The sequence below is a fragment of the Sinohyriopsis cumingii genome, unplaced genomic scaffold, assembly GCF_028554795.1.
Source record: "Sinohyriopsis cumingii isolate HCF-2022 unplaced genomic scaffold, ASM2855479v2 utg000426l, whole genome shotgun sequence".
Classification (NCBI taxonomy): domain Eukaryota; kingdom Metazoa; phylum Mollusca; class Bivalvia; order Unionida; family Unionidae; genus Sinohyriopsis; species Sinohyriopsis cumingii.
In genome coordinates, this window is record NW_028315897.1 from 1210728 (window position 1) to 1227092 (window position 16365).

Here is a 16365-nt window from a genome sequence, read left to right on the forward strand (position 1 = left end):
TTAGGTTTATATGAGACTATGCATTCACGTGTTCGACTATCATATTGGCTAATCTGATCGGATGCTCTCGAGTACAAAATAGAAACCGAGTAGTTGCATATTAAACGCTACATGATGCCTAGAGATTCCAGTTGTACATCAACGTCATTTGAACAGTGGCTGATTATATCATGAAATCACTATAGTGATGACAACTACACATGTATTTTAATCGTACATCTCACCCTTTCAACATCTTCATTTATGCATAGTAAGTTGGTGGGTTTTTACTATATACACTATATATATATATATATATATATATATATATATATATATATATATATATATATATATATATATATATAGCTCCGAGAACAATGATTGCTGTTGTCGTGATTCCAGTCAGACAAAGATGCACAGTTCTTGCCACAGTGAGACCGCAAAGAGCACGTACGACCAAACACCCGGGTGTGTAGTTCACCATCAGCGCGGTTCTCATGGTAGTTTCATTTCGCAGCTGTTGTTCCGCTTCGATTAGTTTTCACGACGGTAAGACTGGGTGTCGGTAATAGTTTTTATTCAAGAATAAAATCGCGTATTTCATTTGCACGACAGGCTTACCTTGTCTTGTTTCCTCAACACATGAAGGCGAAACAAATACCTTTATACTGGCACAAGTGTCATACAGTTATAAAAGGAAGATAATAAAATCATTTCTCTCTCAAATATTTACTTTTCGGCCGATGGTACAATCTACTTATTTAGCACCCTTTTCAGGTGCAAACACGATGAATAGGCCAGCACCTTGTACATCTGATGTGTGTCTTTGCCATATAACTATAACTGTTACCCGAACAAATGCATCCTTGTTGGATATAAGTTGATCAGCTTTGTTGTGCTGCTAGCCCAGTCAATGTTGGCTTAACATGATTAACACGAAATGCAACTGGGGTGGATACCTAGTACATTTATCAAAACCGGTCAGCCGAGCACATGGGCGAGAGGAATCATTCCCTGAAAATCCTTCCAGCAGATACAGACTTGTCACCAGATTTGTGTTAAAACTTTGATGCATTAACCGGTGTCCACCCTAAGCAAGAACACGATGTCCAAACACGTAAGATTTTTTTCCATCGGGGAGTATCCATCGCTTTGTTTCCGGCGGGAAATTACTCACTTTTGTGCATCGGTATACACCCATGTGATGGTTTTTGGATCAGTTCATGTGTACGGTATCCGCGAATGCACGTACGTCTCGAACATACTCCAAGTATAGTTCTTTTTTTTTTGATTGTTTGCACAATCACCCGTAGAACGCCTTTGGCATTTTCAATGTTGTGCTGGACCATCCCGATCAAGCGATGGAACTGGAAGTTCGTACAACTATCGAGTTCGCTTTAGGTCTCAGTCCCACACACTGTTCGATCGGTTTGCCAGAGGATTCGTGTTTGAACTTTCCCACTAATTTTATTGATGTGACTATACAATGGATGCTATTTCAAATTCTTGGCGGTATCAGACTCTTTCACCAAACTTGCTTGTGCCATATCTGCATGCACATCATCGGTGTCATAATAAACGAGTCAGTGTCAGTGCGCATTATTATGGCCTGATCATGGTTCAATAGTTTGATCTTGTAATAGTCAAACTAGTACATGAGCAGCTACGACAATTTTTTACCGTAAGCGACAACAAAATTCACATTCAAAATATTTTTTTTTCTGAATGGGAAGGCCGGGTCCACAATGAGTTTTCGAAGATTGTCCTGCTGAATAAGTTTAAGATCGACTCGAATTCACTAACGTAGATTCTACAGGATTTTCCAAAGAAGGCATTAACCATGAGCTTGAATGAGTCCTTTTCAATTTCATTGGTATATATATATATATATATATATATATATATATATATATATATATATATATATATATGGGGGTGAAAATATTGAGATACCTCTACTGAAACACGGGTATTGAATGTCCCTGTCAAGTTTAGTAGATGCGCGTGGACAATGAGCATGAATTATCTTGCTTTTCTCAATGTTCAACTTGTAATAATTGCAATTAGTATGAATTGTGTTATTAGCAGTGCAATAGTATTGTTCCATATGCTATACTGTGAGCAACAGATTATAGGATATTTTATGAATAGACTGTTAAAAATTGAAAATAATGTCATCGATACAAAATAGAGACGCACTCAGACAACCAATATAAACCCGACATAAACATGATTCTCTCCGCTTTTTCTCATTTGTTATAGCTGGGGCCATTTTGGCCATAAATAAGCACCACTTGTTTTAAGTGCAAGAAGTGAAAACGAACCATTTTCTGAAGAAAATGACTTGCCAATATGACTTTCCATTATGAAGGAATAGCGATTACAAAACATTCAAGAAGGTCGAGTGGAGTCTATAATAGTTATCAGATCGAGCCCATGCTCGTGTGAGGCGATCAAGACTATTAAATGTTTTTACACTGAAATCTCCAAGTCCATGCCACCATCTTTCAGGAAAAGTGGCGATATAATGATTTTCAACAATCCTTTACAGTAAGAATTCTTCTGCTGAGAACACCATGTGAATATCACCTTTCGATCAGGAGAAGCCATACAAGATTTTAAAGCCGTGGCGGCGGTAATAAATAAACATCTGATTAGCAAAATTGTAATTTCCAATTAGATATAGTATGAAGCATTCTGTTGAAAATCGTATTTCGATATGATTTGTTTAGTCCAGGAAGATTAACAAATAACAATATTTTATAGATGGCCACCGGATGTCATAATATCATCATTTACATCAGGTTTGAATTAACTCGTAGAGAAAACGGGTGTACAAAATATCATGTCAATTCTCAAAGTACTTTAGTTTAAGTACCAATAACAAATTTATGTTTATGGACGGGCAAGAGGTGATGCAAATGTTCACTACCTCAGAAATACCTTCAGTGGGACATTAAGTGAACTTTAAGATGTGACAAGTTGTGACACAAACATAGGGATGTTTAACATTTAAAGATTAATAATTGCCACGATATGATATTTGCCAAAGTGTTTGGAAACATTGTGCTTTAGGTCTCTACTACCATTCTTGATCATGATGACTTCTCATGTTTGTATGTGCCACCAAATCACTTAATCTGTTTGAAATTTGGTGTTCAAGACTTTTATTGGTTTATGCCTACATTTTACTATATGTGTTCTGGAGAATATTTTAAGTCATTTCTGTCAATGAAATCGCCTTTGTTTGAAGTATTATATTCGACTTACAGATCGTCACTTTCACCTATTACTCACGGACTGCAAAATATGAATACAGTGAACATCTAACGCAATACTATATTTAACAGACACAAATGTTGACAACAAACAAAGCAACTCATGATGAGTATCTAGTTTTCATCTGAATTTCAATTTATTCAGATACTTAAATGTTGCCTAAAATGCTATAATTAGTGTATAATTTCGCACCTAACCGATTAATATGTGTTTTAAATATGTTAACAAAATCGTCCTTATTATATGTATGTGTTATAGCAGAAAACATCAAGTCACTGAGCTTTCGTTTGTTTGTTTGTTTTTGTTTACGTTTTATTGGGAGTATTGTATTTCTTTATTTAATATTTGTGTGGTGGGTTCCTAACAACGTTTATTCTGGCTGAATGCATTGACGCTTTAAACCAAACACAATTCTAGTTGTAATATTCATATTAGACAGTTATTTTCTAGTGATAAACTTACCACCCTTAATAACAAATTTCTTTTTTTTAAAACTATGCAGAAACCAAAATCATAGTATAAATCACATTATGTTATCAGCTACGGACCAGGGATTTAGCTATATTGCAAACAACACAACATGTATTATTGACGATTATAGGCTGATAGACACCATCAATTGCTTTATAATATCAACAAGATAGAACGCGGAGAAAACCGATCCAAGTACGTTTTTCCTTTTCATTGGCAAAAGCAGTGAGCTAGCTGGCTTTTTCTTCGTTTAATATGCTTCACACCGGGTATATATTATGCATGAATGACACCTGCGATAATTATATTTTCCTTCTTAAGAACATCGATTGTGAGATATGCCTAGTCACGGTATACAGTAGGAACAAAAATAATTATGTACAACCTCCGATTTGCCAAATGCTGTGGACTTGTGTGTATTATAAAATACAGTATGCGTTAACTGACCAAACATAAGAAATTATCTTTACGGGCTTAACAGAATCATTAGGATAACCTAATGTGAACTGAAATGGTGTTATTAACATTTGAGCTTAAATAATAAAGAAAAACATATAACATGACCTGCTGACATTAAACTTCTTTGTAAATGGTGAGCTATATTTGATATACATATATTTTAATACATGCACGCGACGCATCATATAAATCATGTAACCTTATACAATGCATCAATGCATTTATTGATTAAAAGAAATAATATAATAACCTTATGAAATGCATAATTTGCACTTATTTGCTGAAGCAGGCATATACTGAACTTATACAATGCATCATTTGTACTCAGTGGTAAAATGCGGAAATATTAGTACTTACTTTTTCTATTTTCTCTCTTTCTTCCTGAAAGAATGTAACAAACATGATTAAAAGCGATGCACACTTGCTTATTTCATCTTATAAAAGAGGGTGTCTGCGCATGCCTATATTATCAACTATAAATATAGCATATGTTATTATTTTAATCTACTATATTGATTGTCTTGTTTTTATATAACATAGTTTAAAATTTTCGTCATTTTGTTTCTTTTGAAGCGATATAAATTAACGAAACTCAAAGTTTTTCGCCATACTATACTTTAAATTGTTTAGCTAATCGTACATACGTTGCAACCTAGACAAATAAAAAGAGATATATAGATTTTCCAGGGCGTGTTTCACACCCCATATCAGGTACACTGCGCTTTGCATTACAACACATACAATAGCATACAAGTCTGTCATTATGCAATTCCTTCAATTCATACGTTGTTCCTGTTTCACTCCCTGCATATAACAGAAATCGCAGGTCGCCGAATGGCCACTAAGATACATAACATAAAGGCATACGTTAGACACCATATAGTGTGCTCGAGAAGATTGGCAGAGAAATTTACTATTTTAATGTTCAGAATAGTATAACGCTTTCAAAGAATGCTGAACTGGTTATTACCACAAAACTTGTAATTTCTTTTAAGCACAATGATTTAGTTCTTCCGCCATTGTCTAATACAAACTATGAAATCGAAGATAATTCTTTTCTATCACCAAATTCTACAGCTAATCCCTCTTTTCATGTTACAGCATGCACTACAGCAGAAATGGTTATTTTGAGTGACATTGCTTTCAGTTTGAATAAAAAATAAAAAGGATTATGGATCAAATATGAAATTAAAAATTAGCAAAATGAACTGCAGTACGTTGGTAAAAATTGCCCAGTTATACTTAGTTCTTACGATGAGGATTGAAATGCTTAACGTGTTTTTGGCCATGTGCTCTAGCAGATATTCTAACAAGACAAAATAACTTACTTCGTATTCATAGTAGAAAGCGAGAAGGAGTATATTACATGATGCATAACCTTTTAGAGTACATGATTTATACGTATTTAATCAGATTAGAAAATTGTTTCATATGTAATTTATGCTCACTTTTAGCGTATTTTCTTGTGTTTCCTGAAAAATCATAAGAAATGTAATAGTATCAATAGTTCTGCCCCTTTTCCTAGCTACGGGTAACCGTGGGGATGTCAGATAGTAGCTAACTGGGAAGAGGAAGAAACCATTTCAGTAAAGAAATTCAAATCAGAAAGTGAGATATAATTTTGAATTAAGTACTTATTTTCAATTGTAAAACACGTAATTGTTTTTTTGACTTATTATCCTATTTTAACAGGTTGTGATAGGAGAGGTAAATCCCATATGATATAAAGTTGAGTTAATTGCATAGGTCTTTGTTTTTCTTACAATACAACAAATTATCTAAACTTTACGATCATGAGATGGCTATGGTGATGGATATAGAATGACATATTGATGTACATGTTTCTTTTCTAAACATCAGTTTTTTCTTTTTAACATCAGCATATGGAATAAATGTTCAATGTGCTAGATAAACAGTGTAAGTGTACATTAGTGTAATGCATTTGGAAATGTAATCGTTACCTGCTAAAGTAGAGCATTACGTGTGAACTGAAATGTTCTTGTTAGTTGATCATAAACGAGAGATGAGATAAATTTTGTATGGCTGGTGGTAAACCAACACTTAAATTTTATAAACATGGTACACTTCGGCGTATATTAAAAATGATTTGGCAAAATTTAAACTTGCATACTGTTTACTTGTTTAATGACTATATAATGTCATTCTCAGATTGATCTTTACTTACCATTTCCAATTTCTCTCGTTGTTCCTGAAGGAACAAAATAATCATGATAGTATAATTGGTGAAATAATCTTAGTCTAATCGGTTTCAAGGGAATAAGGATACTCAGCCAAATATCCACAAATATAAATGCAGTGTATGTGTTTACTTCAGGAGAACTGTCACTACTACCACATATTTGATATAATGTTTGTAAGAGTTATCTCGCATTGTCTCACATTTAATTATCCTTATTTTGTTTCGCATTTAAATTGACCTCTGTGTGTTTGTATGTGTCTATGTGTGTGTATGCGTGTGTGCATAGCTAGATAAATTTAAGCTAATGTTGAAGAGCGAGAACAATCTGCTATAACTAGTATCTAGCTGATTACTACAAAAATGTCTCAAACTAACCTATCATGATGCCCGCCCGCTTTGTCTACAATGTAGTTCACCTGAAAATAATTAACACATAATCTTCCTGGCATGTTCAATTACTATTGAACATATTCGAATTTCAAAACTGTCGGTGTGTATGCCTGTGTTCAATACACATAGCTAGCAACATTATTTTATCCTTATATTCATATTTGTTTTAAAATTCCATTGGAAAAATATTTAGGTCGAAATCCTATCCAAGATTCACTTTTCCCACTTAAAGATTTAATGTGTTATCACCTCACGATGTAGGTTACACGTGCAAGTTCCATTGGACCAAAAATTGGTCATATCTAATTAGCAAAAAAGGTGGACTTTTTAAGTTTAATTTTACGCATGTGCACATATTTTTATTTTCATTTCTGGAATGACAACTTTGAACTTTCACTCTGTGGACATGCGTATGATGTTTTAATCATGAAAAGAGAAAGCTACTATTGAATTAGAAATGATAAGGGTGCATTACCTTATAAATGGAAATAACCTATGTTTTTGTTCTTGAAATGATACTAATGAATGTACTATCCGATCATCACAAGATTTTGTTGAAATAGTCATATTAATCTTATTCACGGTACATATTTAAAAAACTTCACAATTCCAAAAGCTTATAATCTACATAAGCAAGAAAAGAATCGTTTATTGGCAAGCGATATGGATGTGTACTTATACAATGTATTTGGACATTTAACAATTATGTCCTTAAAGACTGGTCCGGTGGCATAAGTGGTTAGAGCGTCCGTCTCGGATGTGCGACATCACCGTTTCGAACCCAGGCCGCGTCATGCCACAGACTTTTGAAAATTATAATAACAGCTACATCGCTTGGTGTTCCGCTGTAAGTGGTAAGTGCTAGTACTGGTCGGCCTGGAGTGAAGATAATGTGACCGAATGGGACATTGCGCTACTTGTCAACGGGACATGACGCTACTTGTCTACGGACATGACGCTACTTGTCTGCATCACTGATAAGATGGATACATCTTATCAATATGCTTAATACTGTTAAAGCTACGTTAAAATATAAATCACACACATACATTATGAGCTAAAACAAGACATCATACTAACGCGTAATCACCAAAGGTGGTATTGACATATGATCCTAAGTAAGAACAAAGCATGCGAAATGAAAAGGCAACTAATTTAAGAAAATTCAATATACATGTATGTATATTTAGTTGTTCTATGTCTCTCCTGTATATATGTTACATAGCCTTTTATATTACATGATTTATACTTATTGACTCAGAGTTAAATATCATTTCATATATAATTTATACCTACTCTTAGTGGCTTTTCCCGTTCTTCCTGAAAGAATATAAAATCATAATAATAGCAACTCCGAAATATATTTATCTTATTTCACGTTAAAACGAAGCTAGTTGCGCCTGAGAATATTAATAAATGCACACACCGTGTATGCATTTATTTCAAAGGGGTGTTTGTCATTATATGCTGTTTAAACCCAATTTGCATCAAGGATTGTCTCGTGTCTAAAACTTTGTGTTGAAACCTTTCTTCTCTTGCTTGTTCTGAAATGATATATAATAACGTGATATAGAATTTGTTAGTGATCATATCTGAATACATATTTAATTACAATTTGCATCCGAGAGGAGGGTTGACCTGGGGCTGACTGGCCTATAGTGTACTTGTCTTTACTGATCACTGCCATTTCATTTCCATCCGCGAAGGTTCGAGTCTCAGGCTCCGTCAATGTGGTTATGTGGGAAGGCTTACTAGTTAATTCCCGTGGGTCGATGGTTCTTACCGGGATTTTCGCGGTTCATTATCCACCAGTTATACTGGCCGCCATACATAAGCTTCTCAGGGGCTGAAAAATAGCTATTAACCTACCCAATAATATTAAACAACAAACAAACTAACAAAAAAGCAAACTTTTAACGAGTCTTAGTTTTCACACCATGAAGAATAACTACCATAGCGCAGTTTTAAATATACCTGGAATTTCATTCTTGTTTATTTCGTATCATTTATTCTGAGCTCTCTCTTTCCTATGAGCCATGCATGTGTAAAAATTTAAATGTTCGTAACCTTTTGTAAGAAAAGCAGCGCTCAGTACATTATGCCAATCAATGATAGAAAAGATAGAATAAACAACCCTCTGGTAAACAGCATGTACAGTAATGATTAATTTATGAATGTAAAAAAAATCAAGCCAATAGATAAAAGAAAATAACATTGTTTATTCTGCATTATAGATTGCATTTATAAAAGGGGGCATAGAAGTTATATGGCTATTTTTGTCTGCAGATATGCTTTTGTTTATACACAATTTGTGCATAAGTTAATCTTACCTTTCATGACTAGGTAGCAGTTCATTCGTTATATATGTTATATTTGTATGCAAATTTGACTATTTTCACTGTGTCTTAGTTGGGAATTAAAAATATCATTTCTTTACTTTAAGTTCACCTATGTACATATGGTCGCCACACAAAATAGTATCGACTTAAATATGTTTTAAAAATGTTTTCGTATCTAGCTCATATGGGTAGCCTATTTGTAATACAATATAAAACTATTCCATCATATCTTGTTTATTACTGCATTGTCGTTTAGTGCTATCATTGGTTTCAAAAAGGAAAATTTTCGCCTAGCTCGAATGATATGAAGCCTCAAAATATGCATAGGTCTCACTTGACAGCTCTTCAGCGAATTTCAAGAACTATGCTGCGTAGTTCTCTATAGGCTTTTGACAATAAGATTATTGGACACTTAAGCCTCGGACCATGAAAATGCAGACTGCACAATGGAGTGTACAGGTGAAAAAATTGTAAATCGTTCAGTGAGTGAAAATATATTAACCAAGAAATATTTATCATAATACAATACGTCTAGCGCATGTGTCATTATTTGTACGTCTCCGTTTATGGATTCGTTATATTTGACTGATTAAACGTTTGATTATGAGGAGCCTTTGATGGCGAGATATTTCACAAACTGAGTAATTGGTCAATTTATATAAACACACAACATAATCTACAGTATTCACGAGACCTTATAATAGCACCGGATATTTTCGTAAAACGGTATACGTGTTTAGTGGTTTGAGATGGGGTCAGAGCGAAATTATTTTTGTATTCGGTTGAAGCGAATTAGTTCCTATCCTAATTAAGAGGTGTTGTTCGGCTGTGTTTTCCGTGTAAAATTTGCGTGATAGGGACCAATATTTAGTTTACCATGACATGACTTGGATGGAGTCATTCATTTTTTTAAAGATGTATTTTGTTGTTCTTTTGTTGTGGTTATGAGTGCGGTGTGGTGGAAGGCCACATGTACAATGAGGGATGCGGTTAGAAGCTCTCTTTTGATTGACTCAGATATGAATTAATGATCGGAAGCAGAATGTTATGTATTCATTTTGTTTAATGGAGAAGCAGGGCAAGATTGAAACGAATGAGAAGGCATACACAAATGAGAAATATGGAAAAGAAATTCAGTTGTATTGTTATAGTTGCATTATTTGTGGTCTTTTATCGATCAGGAAACAAGTGTTGTCAGTCTCTGCTCGTTGTATAATCTTTCAATTGAAAACAACGGTGGTCTTAAAGGCCTTAGAAATAGGGAAAAACATGAGACGTCCAGTCAGAACTCAAGTGAGTATTTTATTCGCTCTGTAAAGAGACCCCTTGAGGTAACAATACTGTCTTTTTCATTTTGTTTATTTAATTAGTTGATCCAACTGATACATGTATGGTCCAACTCCGTTTGAACATATTATGTTTTATTTTGATTGTACAAACATTCATGACACCAATGGGGTGTTATGATCTATTGGAAAATACACAGCTATATGACTCAAAGTTTGAAAAATATTGAGTCAGGGTCAGGTATTGAAAGCCACCATGTAGCCACTTACCACACTAGAAAATGCTTTTATGACCAATGTTTCGGCTGCAAATGTTATTTATTCAATTATAGGGAGAAACTAAAGACGTATACAATTATGCAAAACCGTTAACTAATAAGTATACTTACAATGCTTGTTTTAGTAGACTCTCGCATCACTCCAATCAAGGAAATAATTTCACTAGGCTTGATGTTAGCTGGTGCAAACAGGTCTCTCTCCATAGTTGTGTCGGGAGATAGATACGTCTTTGATACGGCTGTAGAAATTAATTGTTCAAGTTCTGGGCCTTTCTTTATTACATCGATGTCAGACCCTTGCTCAATTAACTTTCGTGTATTGAAGTTTGCGACAGAATACTTATTAAATTCATCCTGCATATATCTTTTGAAAGCTGCGTTTTGTTGCATTAGGTCTTTGTAAACACTTTGTATTTTGTCTTTCATTTTTGCGAATTCTTCAGCAAGTACTTTCATCAGCTGTAACTGCTGATGTTCAAGAGCTTTTATTTCTTTCATCTCCGCATCATTAATCTTTATATCAAGCGCTTCTCCACTTCTTTTAAATTCTGAAATTGTTCGTAGCTTTTCTGAGCAGGAATTCATCTTGATCTGAAGGGTCTTTTTCACTTCAGCTGCAGCGTCAGCTATAGTGTCTGTAGCATGATGGTCGTGCTTAACCGCTTTGCAAAGGACACAAATAAGTAATTTGCAGGGTCTGCAAAAAAGCTCTAAGTCCTTTCCCGGGTGCTGATCACAAAATATACGTTGTTTGATTTTGCCTTTCATTTTAGGATCCAGCGTTCCTAAATCGCTTATTTTGTGATCCCTAGTAGCTTTCGATTTTTCGTGGACATGACAACATGTCATGCACAAATTCTCATCGCAATCCAAACATCTTCTGCATGCCATGATTTTTGGACCACAAAGGTCACAAACAAACTTCTCAACAAAGTCAGATTCGGCGTAAATATCTGTTGTTTGAATGTCCGACAACAATTCCTTTGGCAGTTCCACACTTGTCCTGCAGAGTGGGCAATCGAATCGACCGTTATGAAGCTTCACACGGACATAGTCATCCAAACACTTGGAACAGAAACTATGGTGACAGGATATTACTTTAGGATTCTTTAAACTACCCATACAAATACTGCACGAATTTCTCATCGCTCTCATTTTTTTATAGTTGGTTTGTTTATCATGCAATGGAGCTATGTTTCACAACTCATGCAATTTCACTGATACTTCATTAGTGTATTTCTGATTTATAGTTTAACACAGCAAAACAAAACGCCTCAGAAAGGAACATATGCAGGCAAACTACCTCCTAGTTTCAGCACAATTATCACCTTGTCAAATTCAAAGTGAAGGATTACTCACATTTAGTTATTTATTTCGTCACATGACCTAGATTAAATACAAGTCAGTATCTAGCGACGAGGATAGCTTATCAGGACAATAACAGCTGGAGGTGCATGCACTTGTCACACATATATATATATATATATATATATATATATATATATATATATATATTACATGAAATCTTACAATATAATTGTATTATATATATATATATATATATATATATATATATATATATATATATATATATATATATATATATATATATATATATATATATATATTAAAAACCACCTTTCAGCAAGTATCTAAACGCATGAACCAACATGGATTTCATATAAATAAATATAATTAACCGTTTCCGGAAAAGACAGGGTCATTTTCCATTCAACCTTTCTCGATGGGACCAGATTAGTAACCAAAAAATTTGAAATGCCCATTATCATACTACTCAAATAGGTATTTGCATAAATACTACTTATGGTTTCATATAGACATTTCAAATTTACCTCTGCTTATTTACACCACTCAAATATCGTCCAAAACAATCTAAGATAACATATCATATGATTCTTTTAGCATGAGAGGAGAAAATATTGGCCTTTGTTGTGAAACTGAAAGATAGAAACTAGATAATGGGACCATATCACATAAAAGAAAGAAGAAAACCACGATTTAGTGGCCCATTGAACTTTGTGACTAGATATAACCAAACAGTAGAAATAATTTTTAGGAGAGAAAAAACATACATAGCTAACATCTAATAAATATCGTGAGTAGAATATATGACATGACCGTTCAAAACTGGCTTTTCAAAATATATTGGATTTATCATATTTATATATTTTTATCCACAGCTCTATTTTCCAGTAGAATGCGCACTACTATTTATGTAAGAAACACTGAATAGCTCTCAAAAAATTATAAAATCACATCAGAATAAATTGAGTATATGAGAATTGGGTAGGGGTGACTTGTTGTAAGATCACAAAAGTTAACATATTGGACAATATTTTGCTGGAGTCAGTAATTTACCCCATCTCTGAGTACGTTATCGCGTTCAAACATACACATGCAGTTTTCAGATATCGCACCATATTGTCTTGAAATATATTTGCGTCACAAATCCTCTAGATGTCACTCAAATATCTGAACGATACCAGATGGGCCTTGGTTTATCTTAAATATAATGATAAAGGCTCGCACTGCAGTATGATTTTCGGCTTTATAGATATCAGTACCTGCTACGCATTAGTACATCACGTTGTCCTATCTGTGATACCGTGATGTACTTTGCATATACTTACCTAACTCCCAGCCGATCTGAATACACAGTAGTCTTGTTTCCATTCAATCGTTTTTTCACAACCTGGAAAAAGAGCGATTTCTGAAAGCACAGATGGGTATGTGATGTGTATAAGCTCCTTTTCCGACTTAATTTGCAGCCCCCACCCCGCGCCATCCCTCTGGTATCATTATCATATATATATATATATATATATATATATATATATATATATATATATATATATATATATATATATATATCGGGTCTTCCGTCCCATCGCTTGGCCTGAAATCGTAATGCAACTGTCACTCATAATATTAATAGTATAAAAACACTTGCATACTTATAGAACAACGCATGCTTTGAGGTATCGACTTGATTTGTGTAACACAAAGAGCAGTTGAAAATGACACTGGAATGCTAATGACGTACCTAGCAAACCCACATAGCGTTCATGGTAAAATAATTTGTCTTCTTTTCTTACTTAATTTGTAATTTTACATTAAAATTCGTCCCTTTTGCTATGCAGATCTTTTTCTACGTAAAAAAATGAAAACTAATTCATCCCTGCCTTTTTAAATATCGAATCAGAACCTTGCCAAACGCTGCATGGTTTTAGACGAGTGGTTCCCTTAATAGCGAATAGTGTCTCTTTTCAGCATAGAATAAGGTCAATGGCTCGGTTGATAGTACGTTTTTAAATGGATAAGACCTAGGATAGAGCTAAACCACTTGTTACTTTTATTGTGAACTTAAACGAAAATATCTTGTGTCTTTTTAATTTGGCTTCACCAGTCAAATAAATAATTGTACAAGTGTCACACATGAAAGTGACATAACAGTTTATTATAAGAGACTTATAACGACATATCCAAACTTGCTTTTAGGACCTTTTCATTAAAGCAAAAAAATCAAATTAAATTACATCAATATTATTCAGAAAAAAATTCACTCGGATTGCTTTTACAATTAGAATGAGACTTTTCAAATACTCGAATCGAATGTTAGCAACAGCATTGTTGCTAGTGGACAAGCACTTTAATATTTTTCCTAAGGAAAACGAATCAAACAATAACGCAATATATGTGTTTGTGTGCGTGTATGTGTTTGTGTGTGTGTGAGTGTGTGTGTGTGTGTTTGTGTCTGTGTGTTTGTGTGTTATTTAATAAGATTAAAAATATACCAATTTTTGCTAAGTTGTTTCTTTCATTATCATATTTCCCTTCCGTTCTTCCGTATACGTGAAGTTATACCCATTTGATATTAATTTATGATAACATCACATGACTTACCGCCACATGATGGTTCACCCGTCCCGACGTAAAATACTCCTAAGAGTATTTAAACACTTGTATCGATCGTAGTATAATCATCAAACATATACGACACTGACATCCCACCCGGCTAATGATCAAGCTGAAGTGGTTTATCACAAGCATGATTTAATTGGTTAGATGATGATGATGATGATGATGATGATGAGAGACAATTAACATGAATTTAAAAAAATCAGTGAGTAAGATGTTTCCATTTTCTTTTCATGAGCTTTATAATAATTTTTTTTTCTTTCCATTTTACATATTTCGCGTACATTGACAGCTATTTCTGTCGCTGTAGGTTGGTTTTAGTGTTGTACTATTTCGTACCTCGATCACATTTACTTACGTTGACAACTAATAAAAGCTACAACTAAAGCAGCAGAGAGAGCGAACAGACCAAAGTCGAAAAGCGTCGAAAAACTAAAAATATCCCTTCCTACGAACAAAAAAATAATAAAAAGCATCGACACAAATTAAACCAAAAGCGTCGACACAAATTGAAGCAAAAATAAATCTTCCAAAAGATTTCTCAATTGGTGTTACTTTACCGTCGTTGTCTTTTTCTTGTTTGTTCGTAGAATGGTTTATTTTACCACGTGAACACTTTATTGAGGTCTCGCCCTCTCTGCTGCTATATTAATTAAAAAATTGTTATATCAAAATAATGGTACATCCATAACCTCATACTGCAAGAATGGCACGAGAAAGACTAGAAGCAATTAAAAAAATTCTTCCCGTGCGAGATTCATTCAGAAAAAATCTACAAGCGCAGCAAGAAGCACAAGTTTAGTACAAAAAAGACACTGAAAAGTTATTTAAACCCGTCACAGCGGTTACTGAAAAAGTCTTGACCGCAATCAAGGGAAAAACTAAGAAGGAAGGTGGAGAGGAGGAAGGTCTTCTTCAAGTAACTGAAAAAATAGCAAAAGGAACTAAACAATCAAAGAAACATTTACGAGATCTTCCATCTGGCATAGCCAGGGAAATAGCTGCAGCTCAACCCCCACCTGTTGGTGAAGAAATACCTGAATATTCTGGTATTCGTATTAAGGTCGCCGATCTGGGAAAAAGAAAACTTGCATATGAACCAGTAAAAGAAAATATTAATATGATTGAAAAATTTAATGAAGATTTTGTCGAAGATATTATAAATTCTAAAGAAGGTGATTTACCGGTAAAAATACTCCTTGGTATGCAAAATAAATCCAAAATATTAAAACCCGGCCATGAAAAAGTGCACGATAATAATTTTAAGAGATGGGTATATCGTATATATTACAACAACATAAAACTAGTAAAACGTAATGATCTCAGATTCGATGCACTTGATGAAGAAATAGAAAGACTTAATATAGAACAACGTTCTCCATCGCAAGAGCCTTCATATCAGCTTCCTTCACCACAACAAAAAACTCGTAAAAAAAATGTTGCGCCGGTAATGACATTGACACCAGTAGATTCACCACGTAGATTTAAAAGTGATTTGCCTGGCACATCCCAGGTCACCACTAAAGTACTTTCTCCGGTAATGCAACCATAAGTATTTAAAACACCTCAAGATGAACCTAAAACAGGATTTGGTTTATGTCCTGATATTATCCTCAATGATGTGTCACGGTTAGAAGTTCTCATAGGAGGAAAACGAGCTGGAAATAATTCACCAGAAATAATTAATGAAGCAGCTGATATTTGTCGGCGATTATTTCAAGGTGGTATCATGGATATCGGCG

At 34.2% G+C, this 16365-nt stretch overlaps 1 protein-coding gene across 1 annotated transcript; it reads right to left on the minus strand.

The window, feature by feature from the left end:
• Positions 1-5641: 5641 nt before the first annotated feature.
• LOC149774064 (E3 ubiquitin-protein ligase TRIM45-like) lies at positions 5642-12000 on the minus strand. Its single transcript, XM_089945840.1, has 4 exons — positions 10796-12000; positions 8078-8101; positions 6767-6807; positions 5642-5663 (listed from the first exon to the last, which is right to left on the minus strand). The coding sequence occupies exons 1-4, from the start codon at positions 11837-11839 to the stop codon at positions 5642-5644; spliced, it is 1131 nt and encodes a 376-aa protein (XP_089801966.1). The 5' UTR covers positions 11840-12000.
• Between the last annotated feature and the right edge of the window lie 4365 nt (positions 12001-16365).

Coding starts and splice junctions, on each gene's coding strand:
- LOC149774064 (XM_089945840.1), bottom strand. CDS start 11,839: ATGAGAGCGATGAGAAATTCGTGCAGTATTTGTATGGGTAGTTTAAAG. Junction 8,102..10,795: donor AGTCTACTAAAACAAGCATT/GTAAGTATACTT, acceptor ATATTCTTTCAG/GAAGAACGGGAAAAGCCACT. Junction 6,808..8,077: donor AACGGGAAAAGCCACTAAGA/GTAGGTATAAAT, acceptor AATTATTTTCAG/GTGAACTACATTGTAGACAA.